The following is a 16,624-nucleotide window of genomic DNA, read 5'->3' on the forward strand; positions in this document are numbered from 1 at the left end:
TCATTATGTCAACCGGTGCCTTAACCACAAGCAGAATATGGATCTTTGCGGGCTGTCGGACCTGGGTGCGGCTGGCCACAAGTTTACTTGGAAAAGGAATAGCGTGTTTGTTCGGTTAGACAAAGTTTATGCGAATGTGGCTGCAATCTATAGATTTCCCGAGGTGAACGTGTTGAATCTCCATTTTCATCATTCTGACCATTGTCCTATCCTCGTTAAGCTGGTTAAAGGTCATCGGCTCAAAGAGAATAGACCTTTTAGGTACCTTGTTGCTTGGGATACCCATCCTGAGTTCAGAAATTTTGTTAAAGATAATTGGCATCCTCATTCTAATGTTCTCCTTGCTGCTGAGGAGTTTAGAAGAAATGTGGTGGGATGGAATAAAAACATCTTTGGCCATATTATCCGAAGAAAAAAATAAACTTTTAAGGAGAATGGAAGGCATTCAACGCTGTTTGGAGACCCGTTTTGAACACAGTCTGAATTGTCATCTTAGATCTCTCCAGAACGAGTTGGAAGCGGTGCTTAGACAGGAAGAGCTCCTTTGGTTCCAGAAATCTAGGAAGGCTTGGATTAAGGACGGTGACCGTAACACCAGATTCTTCCACCTCTCTACTATTATTATGAGGCAGATGAATCGGATCGATGTTATTAAAGACTCCAATGGTGATTGGATTTATGAGGAGGAAGATATTCGTCGCCTTGCTCTTGATTTCTATAAAGACCTCTTTAAAGAGGAAGAAGTGGATCTCGACAAAGCCCAATCCGGGATCTCCTTTCCTAGGCTGGAGGAGGATGCTATTGAAGAAGCTTTTCATCCTATCGACCAGAAAGAAATTGATCTTGCCTTCACCAATATTGGAGCTACTAAGGCTCCAGGGATCGATGGTATTCCTGCTAGTTTCTACCATAAACACTGGGATACGGTGAAGGAAGGCGTTTACAGCTTTATTCTAGGAGTTTTCGACGGATCCAACGATATTAGGCTGGTGAACAAAACCCTCCTGGTTCTGATCCCAAGGTTGAAAAACCTTCCTCCTTTTTACAAATGAGGCCGATCAGCCTGTGCAATGTGTTATACAAAGCTATCACTAAGATTGTGGCTAATAGGCTCCGACGTATCCTTCCTGAGATTATTAGCCAAAATCAAGGTAGTTTTGTTTCTGGTAGGCAAATGATGGACAATATGGTTATTGCCCAGGAGATGGTTCATTCCATGAAAATGAGGAAAGGTAAGAAAGGGATCGTGGCCCTCAAACTTGATCTGGAGAAAGCTTATGACCGTTTAAACTGGAGTTTTCTTATGGATAGCTTAAATAGAGCTGGTATACCTGAGAACTGGAGGAGATTAATTGAGGGTTGCGTTTCTTCTCCTGTTTTCCAGGTTTTGATCAATGGGGATATGTCTGATGAGTTCTCTCCTTCCAGGGGTATCCGTCAAGGAGATCCTATGAGCCCCTTCCTTTTTTATGATTGCTATGGAAAGGCTGGCTCACCTAATTCAAGAGGCTGTGAATAAGGGGATTCTCCATCCTGTGTCCATTAACAAGTTTTTCCCTCCTATTTCCCATTTGTTCTTCGCTGACGATGTAATGATCTTTATGGAAGGGAATGAGGAGCAAGTAGGTGTGGTCATGGATATCCTTAATTGCTTTTGCGCCACTTCTGGCCAGAAGATCAATGTCCATAAGTCTCGGATGCTTTGCTCTAAGAACATGGATAGAAGCATTTGTAAAAAACTTAACGATCTTTCTAGCATTCCTCTTACTCAATCTTTGGGTAAGTATCTTGGGGTCCCCCTCCACAGCGACAGAGTTTCCAAAGCCTCCTTTAAAGAGACTCTGGATAAAACTTATGGGTTGTGTGCTAGTTGGAAGGCCAATTCTCTATCCATGGCAGGCCGTCTAACCTTAATTCAGTCTGTCAACTGCGCGGCTCCCAATCATATCATGCAAGCCTGTAAATTGCCTGAGCCGGTTCTCAATGAGCTTGACAAAATCAATCGACGTTTCCTTTGGGGAGAGTCTGGAGAGGGAAGGAAGATTCACCTTGTCCCTTGGAAGGAGATCTGCCAGCCTAAAAGCAGGGGGGGTCTTGGCATTAGACAGGCTAAGGACAACAACAAAGTTTTATTAATGAAGCTCCTCTGGAGAATGTGGCAAAACCCTTCTTCTCTTTGGGTTCGTCTGCTCTGTGGCAAGTATCGTAAGGACAAAATCTTTGGGGGCCCTAAGGAGAGAGTTGTCAATTATTCTTTCCTTTGGAAAGGGCTCAGTGCTGTGTTTGCTGAATTCTGCTTGGGGGTTGGCCTGGAGGTGGGTAATGGTAAGTCCATTAGCTTCTGGTATGACACCTAGATCAGAGATAAACCGCTTATAGATGTTTGTTGCTCCCCCCCCGCCTAGCAATATCCGCAACTGGAGGATTGCTGATGTGGTGGACTCTGATGGGGACTGGATTTGGTCTAAGTTTGATACCTTCTTGAGCCTGGATACTCTCCTCAGAATCAAGGGAGTGAAGATTAGTAATCTCGAGGAGGACAAGGATAGGCATTGCTGGGCCCTGACTAACAATGGAGCTTACTCTTGCAAATCTGCCTTTGAAGCCTTTACTCTCAACAGATTCGACCCTCTCTCGGATACTTGGAAATCTATTTGGGCTCTGAAAATCCCTTACCGAATGAGGAGCTTCCTGTGGCTAGGAGTTAAGGACAGGTTGCTCACTAATTCGGATAGACATAGACGGCATTTGGCGGATTCAGGAGCTTGCAGTAGATGCGGAGGCCATGTTGAAACTTTGTGCCATGCCCTTAGGGATTGCTCTAGAAGTAAGGAGGTATGGAAGAAAGTTCTCCCGCACCACATTCTCCCCTCCTTCTTTGCCCACTCTGAGAATGACTGGTTCTCTAATGGGGTTAATGGTAAGTTACTGGCTAACATGGAGCATGGTGACATTTTCTTTGCTATTATTTGCCACCAACTCTGGAAATGGAGGAACGAGGAGATCTTTGATGAGAAGACTGTTTTTATTCAGAACTTACCTGAGTTCTTCTCGAATAAGCTCTTTACTATTACTGAGAGCTTCAAAGGGGACTCCCTTGCCAGGTCTACCCAGAATAAAGAGGTTCACCTTGTTAGTTGGAGCAGGCCGAAGGATGGGGTGGTGAAGTTGAATACGGATGGCTCCTGCCTCAATAATGGTAGAGTCGCGGCCGGAGGTGTTCTCAGAGACGCGGGGGGTGCCTGGATGTCTGGGTTCACCCATAACCTGGGATTGGGCTCGTCATTTTCAGCGGAGCTTTGGGGTATTCTTTATGGTGTCAAGCTTGTCAGAAATCTAGGTATTAAGAGGCTTTCTGTGGAATCTGATAATAAGGAGGCCATTAGTATGATTTCTAATAATCATGCTATTTGTCTTAATAGCCAGAACCTTATCAAAGCTATTAGAAGTCTTGGCTCCTCCTTTTTAGTTTTTAGAGTTCAGCCACATCTTCAGGGAACAAAACCGGATTGCGGATCGCTTGGCGGCAGCTGGGCATGAGGGGATGTTAGGTGTTACCACCCTTTCTGATCCTCCTATCTTTCTTTCGTCTCTCCTTTTAGAGGATAGGATAGGGCTGGGTTAGCTTTCCTAGACTGATCCCAGGCTAGTTTGGTCTTCGTGTTGTCTTTCTTTTCCTGTTTCTACAAAAAAAAAAAGTTTGGAGTTCGTCAAAACCTTTAAAAATATTCAAATTTCTAATTTGTCTTAAACATGTCTTTGATCTTTGCATATTATCAAGTCACTTTATGAATTAACTAAATCATAAATATTATTTCATCGAAAATTAAGTCAATTTTTTTTAAAATCCTTTAAAATTTCACAAAGTATAAAATTTATTACAAACTTTTAAACTGGTTTAAACTATAAATATATTTTTGTATATTTATGTTAGGGAAAATTATAAAAATAAATTTTATGGTTTGAACGATTTGTAAAGACAATTTATGTGGTTTAAAAGTTTGCAAAACAGGAATCTATGCATTTTATAGTTTACAAACTCAGTTATTCATTAAAAAATTATTGACGTAACTATTTACTTTAAAAGAAAGCAATATAGAGCAATTAAAAAGACTACTTTGTAAATTATCTAAAATTTTAAAATCTAACTTTGCAAATTAACTAAATCACAAGTATTGTTTCGTCGAAAAATTCACTCATATTTCATTAAATTGCAAACTTCATAGCGTACAAAATCCTCCTTGCAAACTTTTAAAAATACTTCTTGTAAATTGGTTAGACCATAAAGTTTATTTGTGTAATTTTCTGTTTATGCTTTAAAAAACACTGTCACATTCATAAGATATTGGTGGCGGAGATGCGTATATTGAGATGGATGTGTGGTCATACGAGAAAGGATCGGGTGAGTAATGAAATAATTAGGACAAAAGTAGGGGTTACATCTATTAAGAATAAAATGAGGGAAAACCGACTAAGGTGTAGGGATGAGCATGGTCCGGTTTGGTCCAAAAACCGAACCAAACCGAATTGGACCGAACCAAATTACCTTTATTTTTTAGGACCAAACCAAACCAAATTATAATTCGGTTTGGTCTGGACCGAACCAAATTATTTCGGTCCGGTCCGGTTTGGTTCATGTTTGACCAAACAAAGCACTAGAGACCTATAATTACTTGCACCTTCACTAACTAAACAATTATATAAAGAAAATAATCATATAATTAGTTTTTCTTTTGTATATATAATTAGTTGAGAGAGAAAAAACATGTTTAATTGTTTTTTCTTTTCTATATATAATTAGTTAATTAATTTAAAACCTTAAAAGTTAAGAGTAGTACATATTATATTTCAGTTTGGTTTATTCGGTTTTGGACTGGACCGAACTGAACCAAACCGAAAACCAAACTAGCTTAAAAATTAGGACTGAACCAAACCAAAATATAATTCGGTCCTGTCCGGTTTGGTTTGGTTTTTTCGGTCTTTGGATTTTCGGTTCGGTTCTGCTCACCCCTACTAAGGTGGTTTGGCCATTTAAGACGAAGAGCGGTTGATGCGCCGGTTAGGAGGACTGAAGAGTGGCAAAGGGATGTAGTGGCGAGGGGTAGGGGAAGACCTAAACAAACTTGGAGGAGGGTGATCGAGAGTGATATGAGTTTATTGGGGATTGAGGAAAATATGGTAGTTGATAGGACAGAGTGGAAGGAGAGAATTTGTGTCGCTGACACTACTTGATTTCACGGTTTTATATGATGGTTCATGTTAGCCAACCCCGAATCATTTCGAGACTAAGACTTTCTTGTTGTTGTTGTTGTTGCTATTAGGTTAATATATCAGTTGCTTCCTGAACTTGTTCACAAAGTTTGATTGACCACCTGAACTTACATGGTGTCTCATTAGCCCCTAAACTTACTTAAATTGTCATGATTAAGTTCCTAAATCTATAAAAACATCCTAAAGGTATACAAAACAGAAAGTTAATTTATTTTAAAGACTTAGAATGACGAATTTAACCTTTGTTTTTTAGGTTTTGATTTTCTTCTGCAAATTTAGACAAATTAAAATATCACTTTAAACAAGTTCAAGAGACAAACAAATCATTGTAATAAAGTTCAAAGGGCTAATAGGTCACTTTAAACAAATCTAGGTGATAAATAGGTTATCTTAAGCAAATTGATGAGACTTATGAGATAATATTTAAGTTTAGGGGCTAATCAATCTTTTTGACAAAATTCAAGTATTAATGTATTAAGCTAATAGCCTTAATACATTATTTGCCTAACTTTTCCAAAAAAAAATTGGCCTAATACACAAATAACCCTCTGAACTTGTCTAAATGTTGTAACTTTCCCCCTCAACTTTCAATTGTAACAACTTACCCCTTAAACTTGTCCAATTGTAAAACATAACCCCAATTTGGGAATTTTTTTACCCCGTATTTGAAGCAACCGTAAAAAAGTTTTCCCGAATTCATATCACGCCAAAAATCTGATTATCATACTCCACGAGCGTTGCAGATTTTGTATTTCACGTGTTTCTTCAATTGCAGTCCATGTCAGCAATTTGGGATTGTGTTTTACATTTTGACAAGTTTAAGGGGTAAGTTGCTACAATTGGACAAGTTCGAGGGGTAAGTTGTTACAATTGAAAGTTGGAGGAAGCATTTGCAACATTTGGACAAGTTCAGGGGGTTATTTGTGTATTAGGCCAAAAAAATTTGATTGATTCCTGAACTTTTAAAGTATCCTAATAGTCCTTCAATTTGTATAAAATGTTCAGTTAGCTTTCTGAACTTGCGCAAAACGTAATGAATTAATCACTCGGTTGTGAAAAAGTAAGTTAAATACAAAAGATGTATTGCACGCGTTTTAGAAAAATTAAAATGACCAAAATCGAAGTATATGGTTCTAATATTAAAGAAGACAAATTTTATAGTGGAGCAAGTAATAACTTCATTTTTAATCTATTTTTGGATTATTTAATAACATTCTAAGATGCGTGCAATACATTTTCCGTATTTAACTTATTTTTTACAATCGAGGGATCAATTGATTATATTTTACGCAAGTTCAAGAGGTTAATTGGACATTTTATGCAAGTTCAGGCTATCAGGATACTTTGAAAGCCCAAGGACCAATCAAGTATTTTGGATAAGTTTAAGGGACAAATGATATATTAAGCCTATTATTATTATTATTATTATTAGGCCTAATGCTCCCCCAACCCCTTTAACTTGTCTAAATTGGTCATTTTACCCTTCCAACTCATCGAATGTTCTATTTACCCCCTTAACTCCATAAAAATGATATTTCTCACCTCCATTAACTTGGCCAGATTGGTCATTTTAACCCTCACCAACTCATCGAATGTCCTATTTACCCCATTAACTCTATAAAAGTGGTATTTCTCTTATGATCCTATTTATCCACTTAACTCCATAAAAGTGGTATTTCTTACCCATTCATACTGCAAAATTAATAAGACTTATTCAAATGAGTTTGAAAATATATTTTTTTAATACCAACTTTTTATTTTGTTTTAATTTGATAATTATATTGATCATTCATTTGTGTATTACAATAATATTATATTACAATAATTAGATAATCAAAATTTAACTAGTAATAAAAAATTGAAAAGGGAAAGAATAAATAAAAGATACAAATAAAAAAAATATTAATATAAACAAGTTGAAGACATTATATGTAGAAATAAGGTACTAAAATAGGCCTATAATTTTTAAGGAAGTATCAATTTAGGTTCCACGTATAAAATAACACCAATATAGATTTAACATTTAAGAAATGGTATCAATTTAGGTCTCGATAACGGATTGTAAGGGGTGAGAAATACCATTTTTACGGAGTTAAGAGGGTAAATAAGACATTCTATGAGTTGAAGGGGTAAATAAATAAGTTGAAAGGGTGAGAAATGTTACTTTTATGGAGTTAGAGGGTAAATAGGACATTGAATGAATTTAAGAGTACTGAGGTAGCATTAGGACTTATTATTATATTATTATTGGAGAGGTGAGGTTGATCACGGTGGTGAACCTGAACTGACACGGGTTTCCTTATTCACACTCACACCTCTCGGTCCTCGCCCAGTCACCTACCTTCTTCTTCTTCCTCACACTCCGAGACGCCATTAATAAGACATTTCAACTTCTCATTCTTCCAAACATCGATTGAGACGCCATGCTGAAACGCCTCCAAACTTCACAACCTTAGATCATTATGTCACATCCAGTCACCACCCCGTCTCGCTTCAAAATCAATTCCAACTCCAACTCCAAACTCAAAATTGACAATGCTAATGGCTCCTCTTCACCAGCAAACAAATCAGTCTCTCCAGATGTAAAGAAAGAGTCGAAAACCAGGAGGTCTCTGTTGCTCAGCAAGCCTAAGTCCCCCGATTTGCCTCCTCATAAGAGTAAGGACCATATGGATCGCTCTGCCTCTGTTAATCGGGTTGAGCAATTTTCTAGGCCAAGGCGGCCGAGGCAGGTGGATTCTGGTGCTAGGAGAATTGAAGAGGATACCGTTACTGTTACTAACAAGGAATTGCAGGAGAAAGAGTTTTTGATTAAGGAGTTGCAGTCTCAAGTTTTGTCTCTAAAGGCTGAGCTCGATAAAGCGCATAGTCTGAATAAGGAACTCGACTCTCATAACAAGAAGCTTGCTCATGATCTTGCGGAGGTTGCAGCTTTTAACACTCGTCGTCACCAGGTCACAATCTATATCTCTTTCTTTGATATTGAATTAACGGACATGAAATGTTATTTGATTTTAGAAGAGGAAAACAGTTGTTAGATTATTAGGTTTTGATTGTTATTTTGATTGAAGCAGTCAAATGAGCAAGTCGGGAGCCTGAAATTTAACGACAGTAAAATCGAATTGGATGACCTGAGGGTTAAAACGTCATGTCATCAACCACCGCCTCCGCCACCGCCGATGCGTCTCCTCCCAAAAGCAGCTCGCACAGAGACAGATACTCAATCTAATTCGTCCTTGCCACCTCGTCCACCTCCCCCACCACCAATGAGGCCTGTAGCCAGAGCAGTCTCTGCTCCAAAAACTCCTGCAATTGTTGAATTCTATCGCGCGTTGAGAAAACAAGAGGATAAAAGAGATGTTCAGGGTCCAGGAAATCATTATAAATCAACGGTGACGAGTGCTCACAATAGCATAGTTGGAGAGATTCAAAATCGTTCTGCACATCTGTTAGCTGTAAGCACCATGGTCCATGAGATTTTCAAGTTTTTTTACCATATGATTGCTTATTTCTGCATCAATTGCTTCTCAATTTTGTAGATAAAAGCTGATGTTGAAACAAAAGGTGATTTCATCAACGGACTTATCAAAATGGTGGTAGCTTTGGCCTATACTGACATTGAAGATGTCTTGAAATTTGTGGATTGGCTTGATGATGAACTGTCAACGCTGGTAACTTTCAAATCCTTTCCAACTTTTTCTATTAGTTGTCATCAGTTGCTGCCTTGCCGGCTGATTTGTTGTTAATACTATAAAATACATCATCCAATCTACTCAACAGTGATTGAGGAAACTAGTATTCTGCAGGCAATCCCTAACCCAAAGCACTAAAGAAATTACTCAAATTACAAGTCATTTTTGTGCTATTGCTTGACCTTATTTGATTCCGTTTACATTTGAAACCCCCAGTTGTTGTTGCTATATTAGCTTATCTTCAATAGCTTTAGATATTCAAATATCTTCTTGGAAATAACTTATACCTGTTGCTCTTCAAAGTATAGTGCAGTAGAAGTGACATTATTTAATTACATGCTCAAATTAGCTCATGTTATGAACTTCTACTTTCTCCTAAGGCATACTTGATTTCCCAGTGTAATTGAATATAGAAGGCAGAGAGCTAGCCGAGTTGCAAACAGTATGCAATTATAGAAATGAACTCTCAAATCCTCTATTCTTCCCTCTCCGGACCTTAATTTTCACGATATGTGAATCGAGTTGATAATATCTGCAGCTTTAATGTGCTTAAACATTACATTTATAGCTGAGTCCATGACGAAATTCTTCTGCTTTGGGGGACTTTTAATCCAAAACCTTTTCTTTGTTTTAAAAGATCTTTTTCCCGTTAGTTGTTGCTGAATTTACTATGATTTTGAGTTGATGAATTGATATTTTTCATCTAAAAGGAAAAGATATTAGCTTTATGAAATTGATTATTGTAACCATCTTACTGATATCCCATTTATCTAAAGTTGCAACCAGTTTATTAGTCCTTTCAAGCTAGAGCCGTTTTTGGAACATGAACAATTTGCTAATCCTTATATATATTGATGCATTGGATGGCAGTAGCATGCTGATGCATACATTTTTCTACACTTGGGCAGAGACGTTGTTTATCGAGCAGTGTGATCCCGATCCCTAGAATTTTACTGCTGATCTGATAGCACACATTGTAAAAGTCAAATTCAACTCTTTCTAGGATCATAAAATCACTCAACTCCGTCTTTTGAACATTTTTTAGTTCAACAAACATCTTTACTTCTCAAGTCACTTATTCAGTCTGCTGGGACTCCCATGAGCTCTTCTCTTGTGGCAAAGTGCTTCCACTTTCACCATTTTACTGTACTTATAGTGACCGTGATATTTTTTTCCGACTAATGGTAGCAACAAATTATGTCCTGTTAAATCTCCAATGCTGCTGAAATTCATATTTAACATATTATATAATAGTTAGGTTTAGGTCCAGTCCAACGCACACCTTAATGATAAATCACTGCATGCCTAATATATATGAAATTGATATGCTGTTTAAATTGCAGATATCGGGATCCTCTACTTTGTTACTAAAAGCAAAGCTTCATTATGATTTAAACTATTCAGAGAATCTCCAAGAGACTCTTAGTACACTCTCTAAAAATAATATAAATAATTGACTCTTAATGGTTTAAGAGTGACTAAGATATATCATCTCCAACAATACTCCTTAGATTCACTCCTTATTTATTATTTTATTATTAAATTATTGTTTATTGTTATATTTACCAATAGTGTGAGGAGAGAGACTGCTCAATAATAAATTATAAATAAAAAATGAAGTTAGGAGGCACTAAGAGGTGGAGAGATGCTCTCTATTAATAGAGAGATGGAGAAGCTCTTAGTGATTTGAGGAGCCACTAAGAGGCTGTTGGAGCTCATTTTTTATTCTCCCTCCTCAAATTTTAACTTAAGAGCCAACTTAATAGGCTGTTGGAGATGCTCTCATATGCTAAAAGTTTAGACACCATGACTCTTTTTATAAATAGATTAGAGAGTTTAGAGCTATTGAGAGATAACTTCATAGCTTGCAAAAGGATTCAATGACCTTGGACCGTTAAGAGTTATACGCGCAAAACTAAATTCTGGTTCCTCTTTCGTACTATCTTCTTTGCTGCTAGTTAGGCCTAGGTTATGAACTTGGTTCATATCATTAAGGTATGATTGGGAAATATAATTAAGGTTCGTCTTAACATTTTAATGGAAGAGCAGAGTCCTAAATTTGTGCTGAACTGTAAATGTTATTTGAGATGTTTTTTTTAACCGTAATTAGTTTATAAGTTGTTAATTACAAGTTGTGTTTGACAGGCAGACGAGCGAGCTGTGTTGAAGCATTTTAATTGGCCAGAGAAGAAAGCTGATGCTATTAGAGAAGCTGCCATTGAGTATCGCGGCCTTAAACAATTAGAAAGGGAAATAACTTCCTTCAAGGACGATATTAGCATTCCGTGTGGAACGGCCTTGAAAAAGATGGCTCTCTTACTTGACAAGTAAGCATTACGAGACTTCCTCATTTTGTACATCCAATATGTATTTCCATATTGTTCACCAGCTGGTCTGTCTTCTGATTATACAAGGTCAGAGAGAGGAATTGGAAGGTTGATTAAACTTCGAAGCTCGGTTTTACGTACTTATCAGGATTGGAAAATTCCAACCAATTGGATGCTTGATTCTGGAATTGCGAGCAAGGTATGTTTTTCTCTATAATAAGATCGATCTATATATGAAATGAAATGCAAGTGATGACCGTAATTAACGACGGTGCAGATAAAGGAAGGTTCAAAGAAGTTGGCAAAGATGTACGTAAAGAGAGTGAAAAACGAGCTTGAAGTGGGACGAAATTCAGATAGGGAATGCAATCAAGAAGCATTGGTGCTTCAAGGCGTGCAATTTGCATATAGGGCTCACCAGGTGAGATTATGTTGCATATACAAAATGCATGTTCATGTTATAATAAGCCTCGAATGCAATGTAATGTAATATAATCGAATGTAACGTTTCCGTGTGCAGTTCGCGGGAGGTCTTGATTCAGAAACTCTGTGTGCATTTGAAGAGATACGACAGCGTGTTCCGCAACACCATATTGGAGTTGGAGTTAGCGTTGCATCTCGAGAATTATTAGCTGCTGTACCATGATCATGATCCCCTTTTTGCTAAGACTTTCTGTTCCATTTCTCTATATGAAATTAGTTGTTAGTGAAACAAGATACATATATGAAGTTCCTGCTTATAATAATTCATCATAATGTAGTAATGTCCAGAAATTTTACAGTACTACATAAGTAATATACCCGACTAATGAAAAATTGTTTTGCATACCACTACGTGAAAGGTGATTGCTGTGAAAAGAAAAATGTATAAATGTAGCCTTAATTAATTAGTCGGGTATATTATTTCCGGAGTATTTTAAAATTTTCCGGTAATGTGAGTGTAGTTAAATGGGGCCTTTTTTTTCATTGTAGTTTCCTTGGGCCTTCGAAAAGATGTAATGAAAACTGAGACTATAAATAGTTTGGGCTCCTAATTAGGAATAGGATCTAACAAGGTTCAGCCCATCTCTCTCCATTTATTTTGACTACTACTCTATTCTTTTAGAAAAGAAAACAATAATTTAATAATAATAATAAAAAAATACTAATTAACATTTGCCCCTAAACGTGTTCAAAAAGCTTGATCGGCCTTCTGAATTTTTGAAGCGTCTTGATAGCTCCTGAATTTGCATAAAATGTTTAGTTAGTCCTTTAAATTTACGTAAAATGTAATTAATTAATCGCCCGGATGCAAAAAAAAGTAAATTAAATGCGAAATATGTATCGCATATATCTTAAAAAAGAAAAGTAAACCGATCAAGGTTGGGTTATGCGATTCTAATATTAGAGAAGATAAATTTTATAGTTGAGCAAGTAATAACTTCTTTTTTAATCTATTTTATAAATTATGTAATAACAATTTAAGACGTGTATAATACATATTTCGCATTTAAACTTTTTTTTTTTTTTTTGCAACCGGGTGATTAATTAATTACATTTTACGCAAGTTCATGGGGCTAAATGAACATTTTATGTAAGTTCAGGGGCTATAGAAACACTTTGAAAGTTTAGAGGGTCAATCAACCTTTTTGGACAAGTTCAGAAGGTAAATGACAAAAGCCGGCTTGTAAGAAATAATGGAATGAATTCATTAAAGTACAAGATTGCTATATACACGTAAGTATATAAAGATATCTAAAAGGGAAAGTTCGGATCTAACTTAGACCCATTTGTCCTTCAGCCGAAAGTAGTTTTAAAAGTAAGGGAACTTAAGGTTAGATTATGGGAACTTCTAATTAATGCTTTTGTATGGTGTTTTGAACATGCATTTTCTTCAGAAATAAAAAACAACACCACAACACATGAGTTCATATCATGTGTGCCGAGCGACACAGGGATGGAAAATAATGATCTCAACTTTTTATAATGTAAGACTCTTTTCGTAATTATTGAGGATTTCGAAACTCTTATTCTTAGAACATTTGCTTGTTCTATAAGTATAATTTAAATTTGTTTATTTTGGTCGGCTTCTCCCATGGACTAGGTGATAATTCAACTTGGAAGGGGACCGATTGGATAAGCAAACTTTAAATTATGATGAAAGGGACCATTTATTCATTTCAAGTTTCTATATTTCACAGTCCGGATAGTTATAACAAGATATATAATTGTGAAAAAAGAATTATGTAGAGATACAAGTGAAAAATTACAGGAAATGTGATATGAAATCTAGGAAAGACATACAATTTACTGATGCTTTTTAAGTCTGTACAACCTAAACATGTGTATAATAATTAAATTATCGAGACACTATATATCTCTAATAAGTATATAGCAACGATACTATCGATGGTATGCTAGTCACACAATCTATTTACCAATATGAAAGGAGAAAAGATGGAGCAAATTTAATATGTGCAGGTGAGAGATGTAGGAATTCCGCCCGAATTAAAAGTCGGATTCGGATGGAATCCTAATTGGATTCAGATACTTATTTAATTACAAAATTAAATAAATAAAATCCTAATTAAGTTAATTCTAACCAATTAATTAATTAATTAGGAATACTAATCCTAATTAAAAATTAGAATAAGGAAGTCTAATTTATGAATAGAGGGTTAAATTAAACATAAAACAATATTTAATTTATAAATCACTCCTCTCCCTATTTCGGTTGGCGCACCCCTCTTTCCGTGAGACTTCGTTCTTAATTCGTGGATTATTTGTTCTTTCTATTAAATAATTTTAGTGTGGGAAAAACGTGACTAATGATACAGATTCGTGGTTCTAAAGAGAATTTTTCGCTGCCTATTCAAGATTAATCAAAGCTCCAAAATGTAAGTCTCAAACTCGTATTTGAATCCATTTGATTATTTGGATAGAAAAAATCCTTCAATTCCCTAATTCTTATTATTATTATGTTATGGAACTAATTTGAATAAATATCTACAAAAATACACCAATTATTCTTTTTCTTTTTATTTAAGCTTCACTTTCTGTTTTTAAGCTTTTACATTTTTATTTTTACTTTAATCATTACTTGGTGTCAAAATTAATTGTTTTTTTTGGAAATAAAAATTAATTGGTTTATTTATGTTTTTTTGAAAATATTGGGGAAATTTCTGTAGGTATTAAATTAAAAAATTTTGTAAATAATTTTTTTTTGAAAATATTGGGGAAATTTTCTGTAAGTATTTAAATTATGAAAATAATTTTTTTGTATGTATTAAATTAATTGCGTCAAAAATTTCTTTGTAATATGAACTGTTCTCTGAGAATAAAAAAAGTCTATAATTAGGAAAATTTTAAAAGAGTTCGATATAAATTTTCTATTTGTATGGAATCTTCAAAATTCTAAAAGTTTTTGTGATCCCATTATATACGGAGGGCAAGGGGTACTCTACCCGCGGATACCCAGCACTACCCGATTCTAATATGACTATCTGTATTTAGGGCCGTCTTAAATATTTTCGGGGCCCTGTGCGAAATGAAAAAAATGGGCCTTATTCATTAAAAAAATTTAATATTTTCATATAATAACAATGTTTCTACAAAATGAAACAGCAAAATACTTTTAACTTGATTTTTGACATAATAAAAATAAATATATTCGACGTTGTATAATAATAACAAAAAAAAAAAATTGGGTCCTTAAGACTCTTAGAGCATTAATTTTTTAGATAAGTTAACATTCACTTAGAATACCAAACCATTTATCCTTATCCCTATCCCAACATTTATCTTTATCCCCATCCCAATAGAATACCAAACGCCCCATTAGGGTAATGGGAAGGATACGAGTAGTTAAAAAATAAACAGGTAAGAATTTGGGATTGACACTACCTGCAGGTACCCTACTCGTTGCTATCCTACATATGACAAGATATATACGAGGGGGAATTCCATTTGCCAAAAATACAATAAATAAATAATAGCCATATGACTTAATATAGACAACTGAATTTTTATTTATTTATTTATTTTTTTGGAAACAAGTACACGGATTACCTTACAAACAGCGGCTGATAGCCAAATAAGAATAGTAAAGCAGGAAAACTCGTTAACATATCAACTAACATAGGTTTACATATCAAAATTTCACATTATTTTATATATATACAGTCGAAATTTATGTTAATCCTTTCTTAGATTTGCCACTAACATAGCAAATAGTGCAATATTAACCATAACATTACAAATATGATTTGTTAACTAATGAGGGAAGGTGGAACCTTGATATTGTGAGAAATATTTTTAATGAAAATGAAAGGAGACTCATTGAATCAATACCGAGACGTAATAACTCTATGGCAGACGGCTGGTATTGGTTTTTTGAAAAAAGTGGTGTATATTCGGTTCGTAGCGGATATAGAAGGTTGATGTCGAATTTTCTATAAGTTATCATACTTGCATATCCACCATTTGAGTCTCCAACAATTATTCCGGTCACGGACCCGATAAGTGAGAATTTATGGTCAGGTATTTGGAGAATTAAAGCACCTCCGAAGATGGTGAACTTTATATGGCGTTTATTTTCACTTTGTCTCCCCACAATGGCTAATTTGGCGAGGAAGCATAGTAACCATCCTAACCTTTGTCCAATCTATCAGGAGTACAATGAGGATGAGAATCATCTTCTCTTAACCTATCCTTTTGCTGTTTCTGTCTGTGAGGCTTTCTTTTTGGATAATCGTATGATGTGTATTGGGGATTTTCTTCTTTGGTTTGGTGACAAAATTCAAAACCCGGGAGGTACGGATATTGCGGAAATCTCTAGTTTAGTTTGGCATATATGGAAACATAGAAATGTTGTGGTTTGGGAACAAAAGAGCTCTAAGCCGGTATCAATCGTGTTATCAGCGAGAAGAGACCTGTCTGAATGGCGGAAAATCCAGTTGAGACGTGGAAATCTGATCGGAAATAAATCTCCTGCTGTTCGGTGGAAAAAACCAGCAGATGGTTTTCTTGCTTGTAATGTGGATGCTGGTGTTTTTCATGAAGAAGGATATTGTTCTATGGGTCTTATACTGAGGGACTCTCGAGGTGTCTGCGTCTATGCCTTCCATTGTGTGTTGGACGGGTTCTATGAACCGGTGGTGGCAGAGGCTATTGCTATTAAGGAAGCATTGACTTGGCTCAAGACTAATGAGTACAGGAAGGTGGATATTCGGTCGGACTGCTTATCGGCTATTACGACACTTCATCAATCCACATCTTCCTTTAGATTTTCATACTTACAGGATGTTGTCTTTGAGTGTAGAACTTTGTTACAAGAGCTAGATTCAGTTTCGGTCT

The 16,624-nt window shown here is 36.0% G+C and overlaps 1 protein-coding gene across 1 annotated transcript; it reads left to right on the forward strand.

The window, feature by feature from the left end:
* Positions 1 to 7,530: 7,530 nt before the first annotated feature.
* Positions 7,531 to 12,246, forward strand: LOC136220171 (protein INCREASED PETAL GROWTH ANISOTROPY 1). Its single transcript, XM_066007918.1, has 7 exons — positions 7,531 to 8,225; positions 8,346 to 8,726; positions 8,811 to 8,942; positions 11,109 to 11,290; positions 11,378 to 11,489; positions 11,568 to 11,711; positions 11,811 to 12,246. The coding sequence occupies exons 1-7, from the start codon at positions 7,734 to 7,736 to the stop codon at positions 11,934 to 11,936; spliced, it is 1,569 nt and encodes a 522-aa protein (XP_065863990.1). The 5' UTR covers positions 7,531 to 7,733; the 3' UTR covers positions 11,937 to 12,246.
* Positions 12,247 to 16,624: the final 4,378 nt, after the last annotated feature.

Source organism: Euphorbia lathyris, chromosome 2 (genome assembly GCF_963576675.1).
Source record: "Euphorbia lathyris chromosome 2, ddEupLath1.1, whole genome shotgun sequence".
NCBI classification, from domain to species: Eukaryota; Viridiplantae; Streptophyta; class Magnoliopsida; order Malpighiales; family Euphorbiaceae; genus Euphorbia; species Euphorbia lathyris.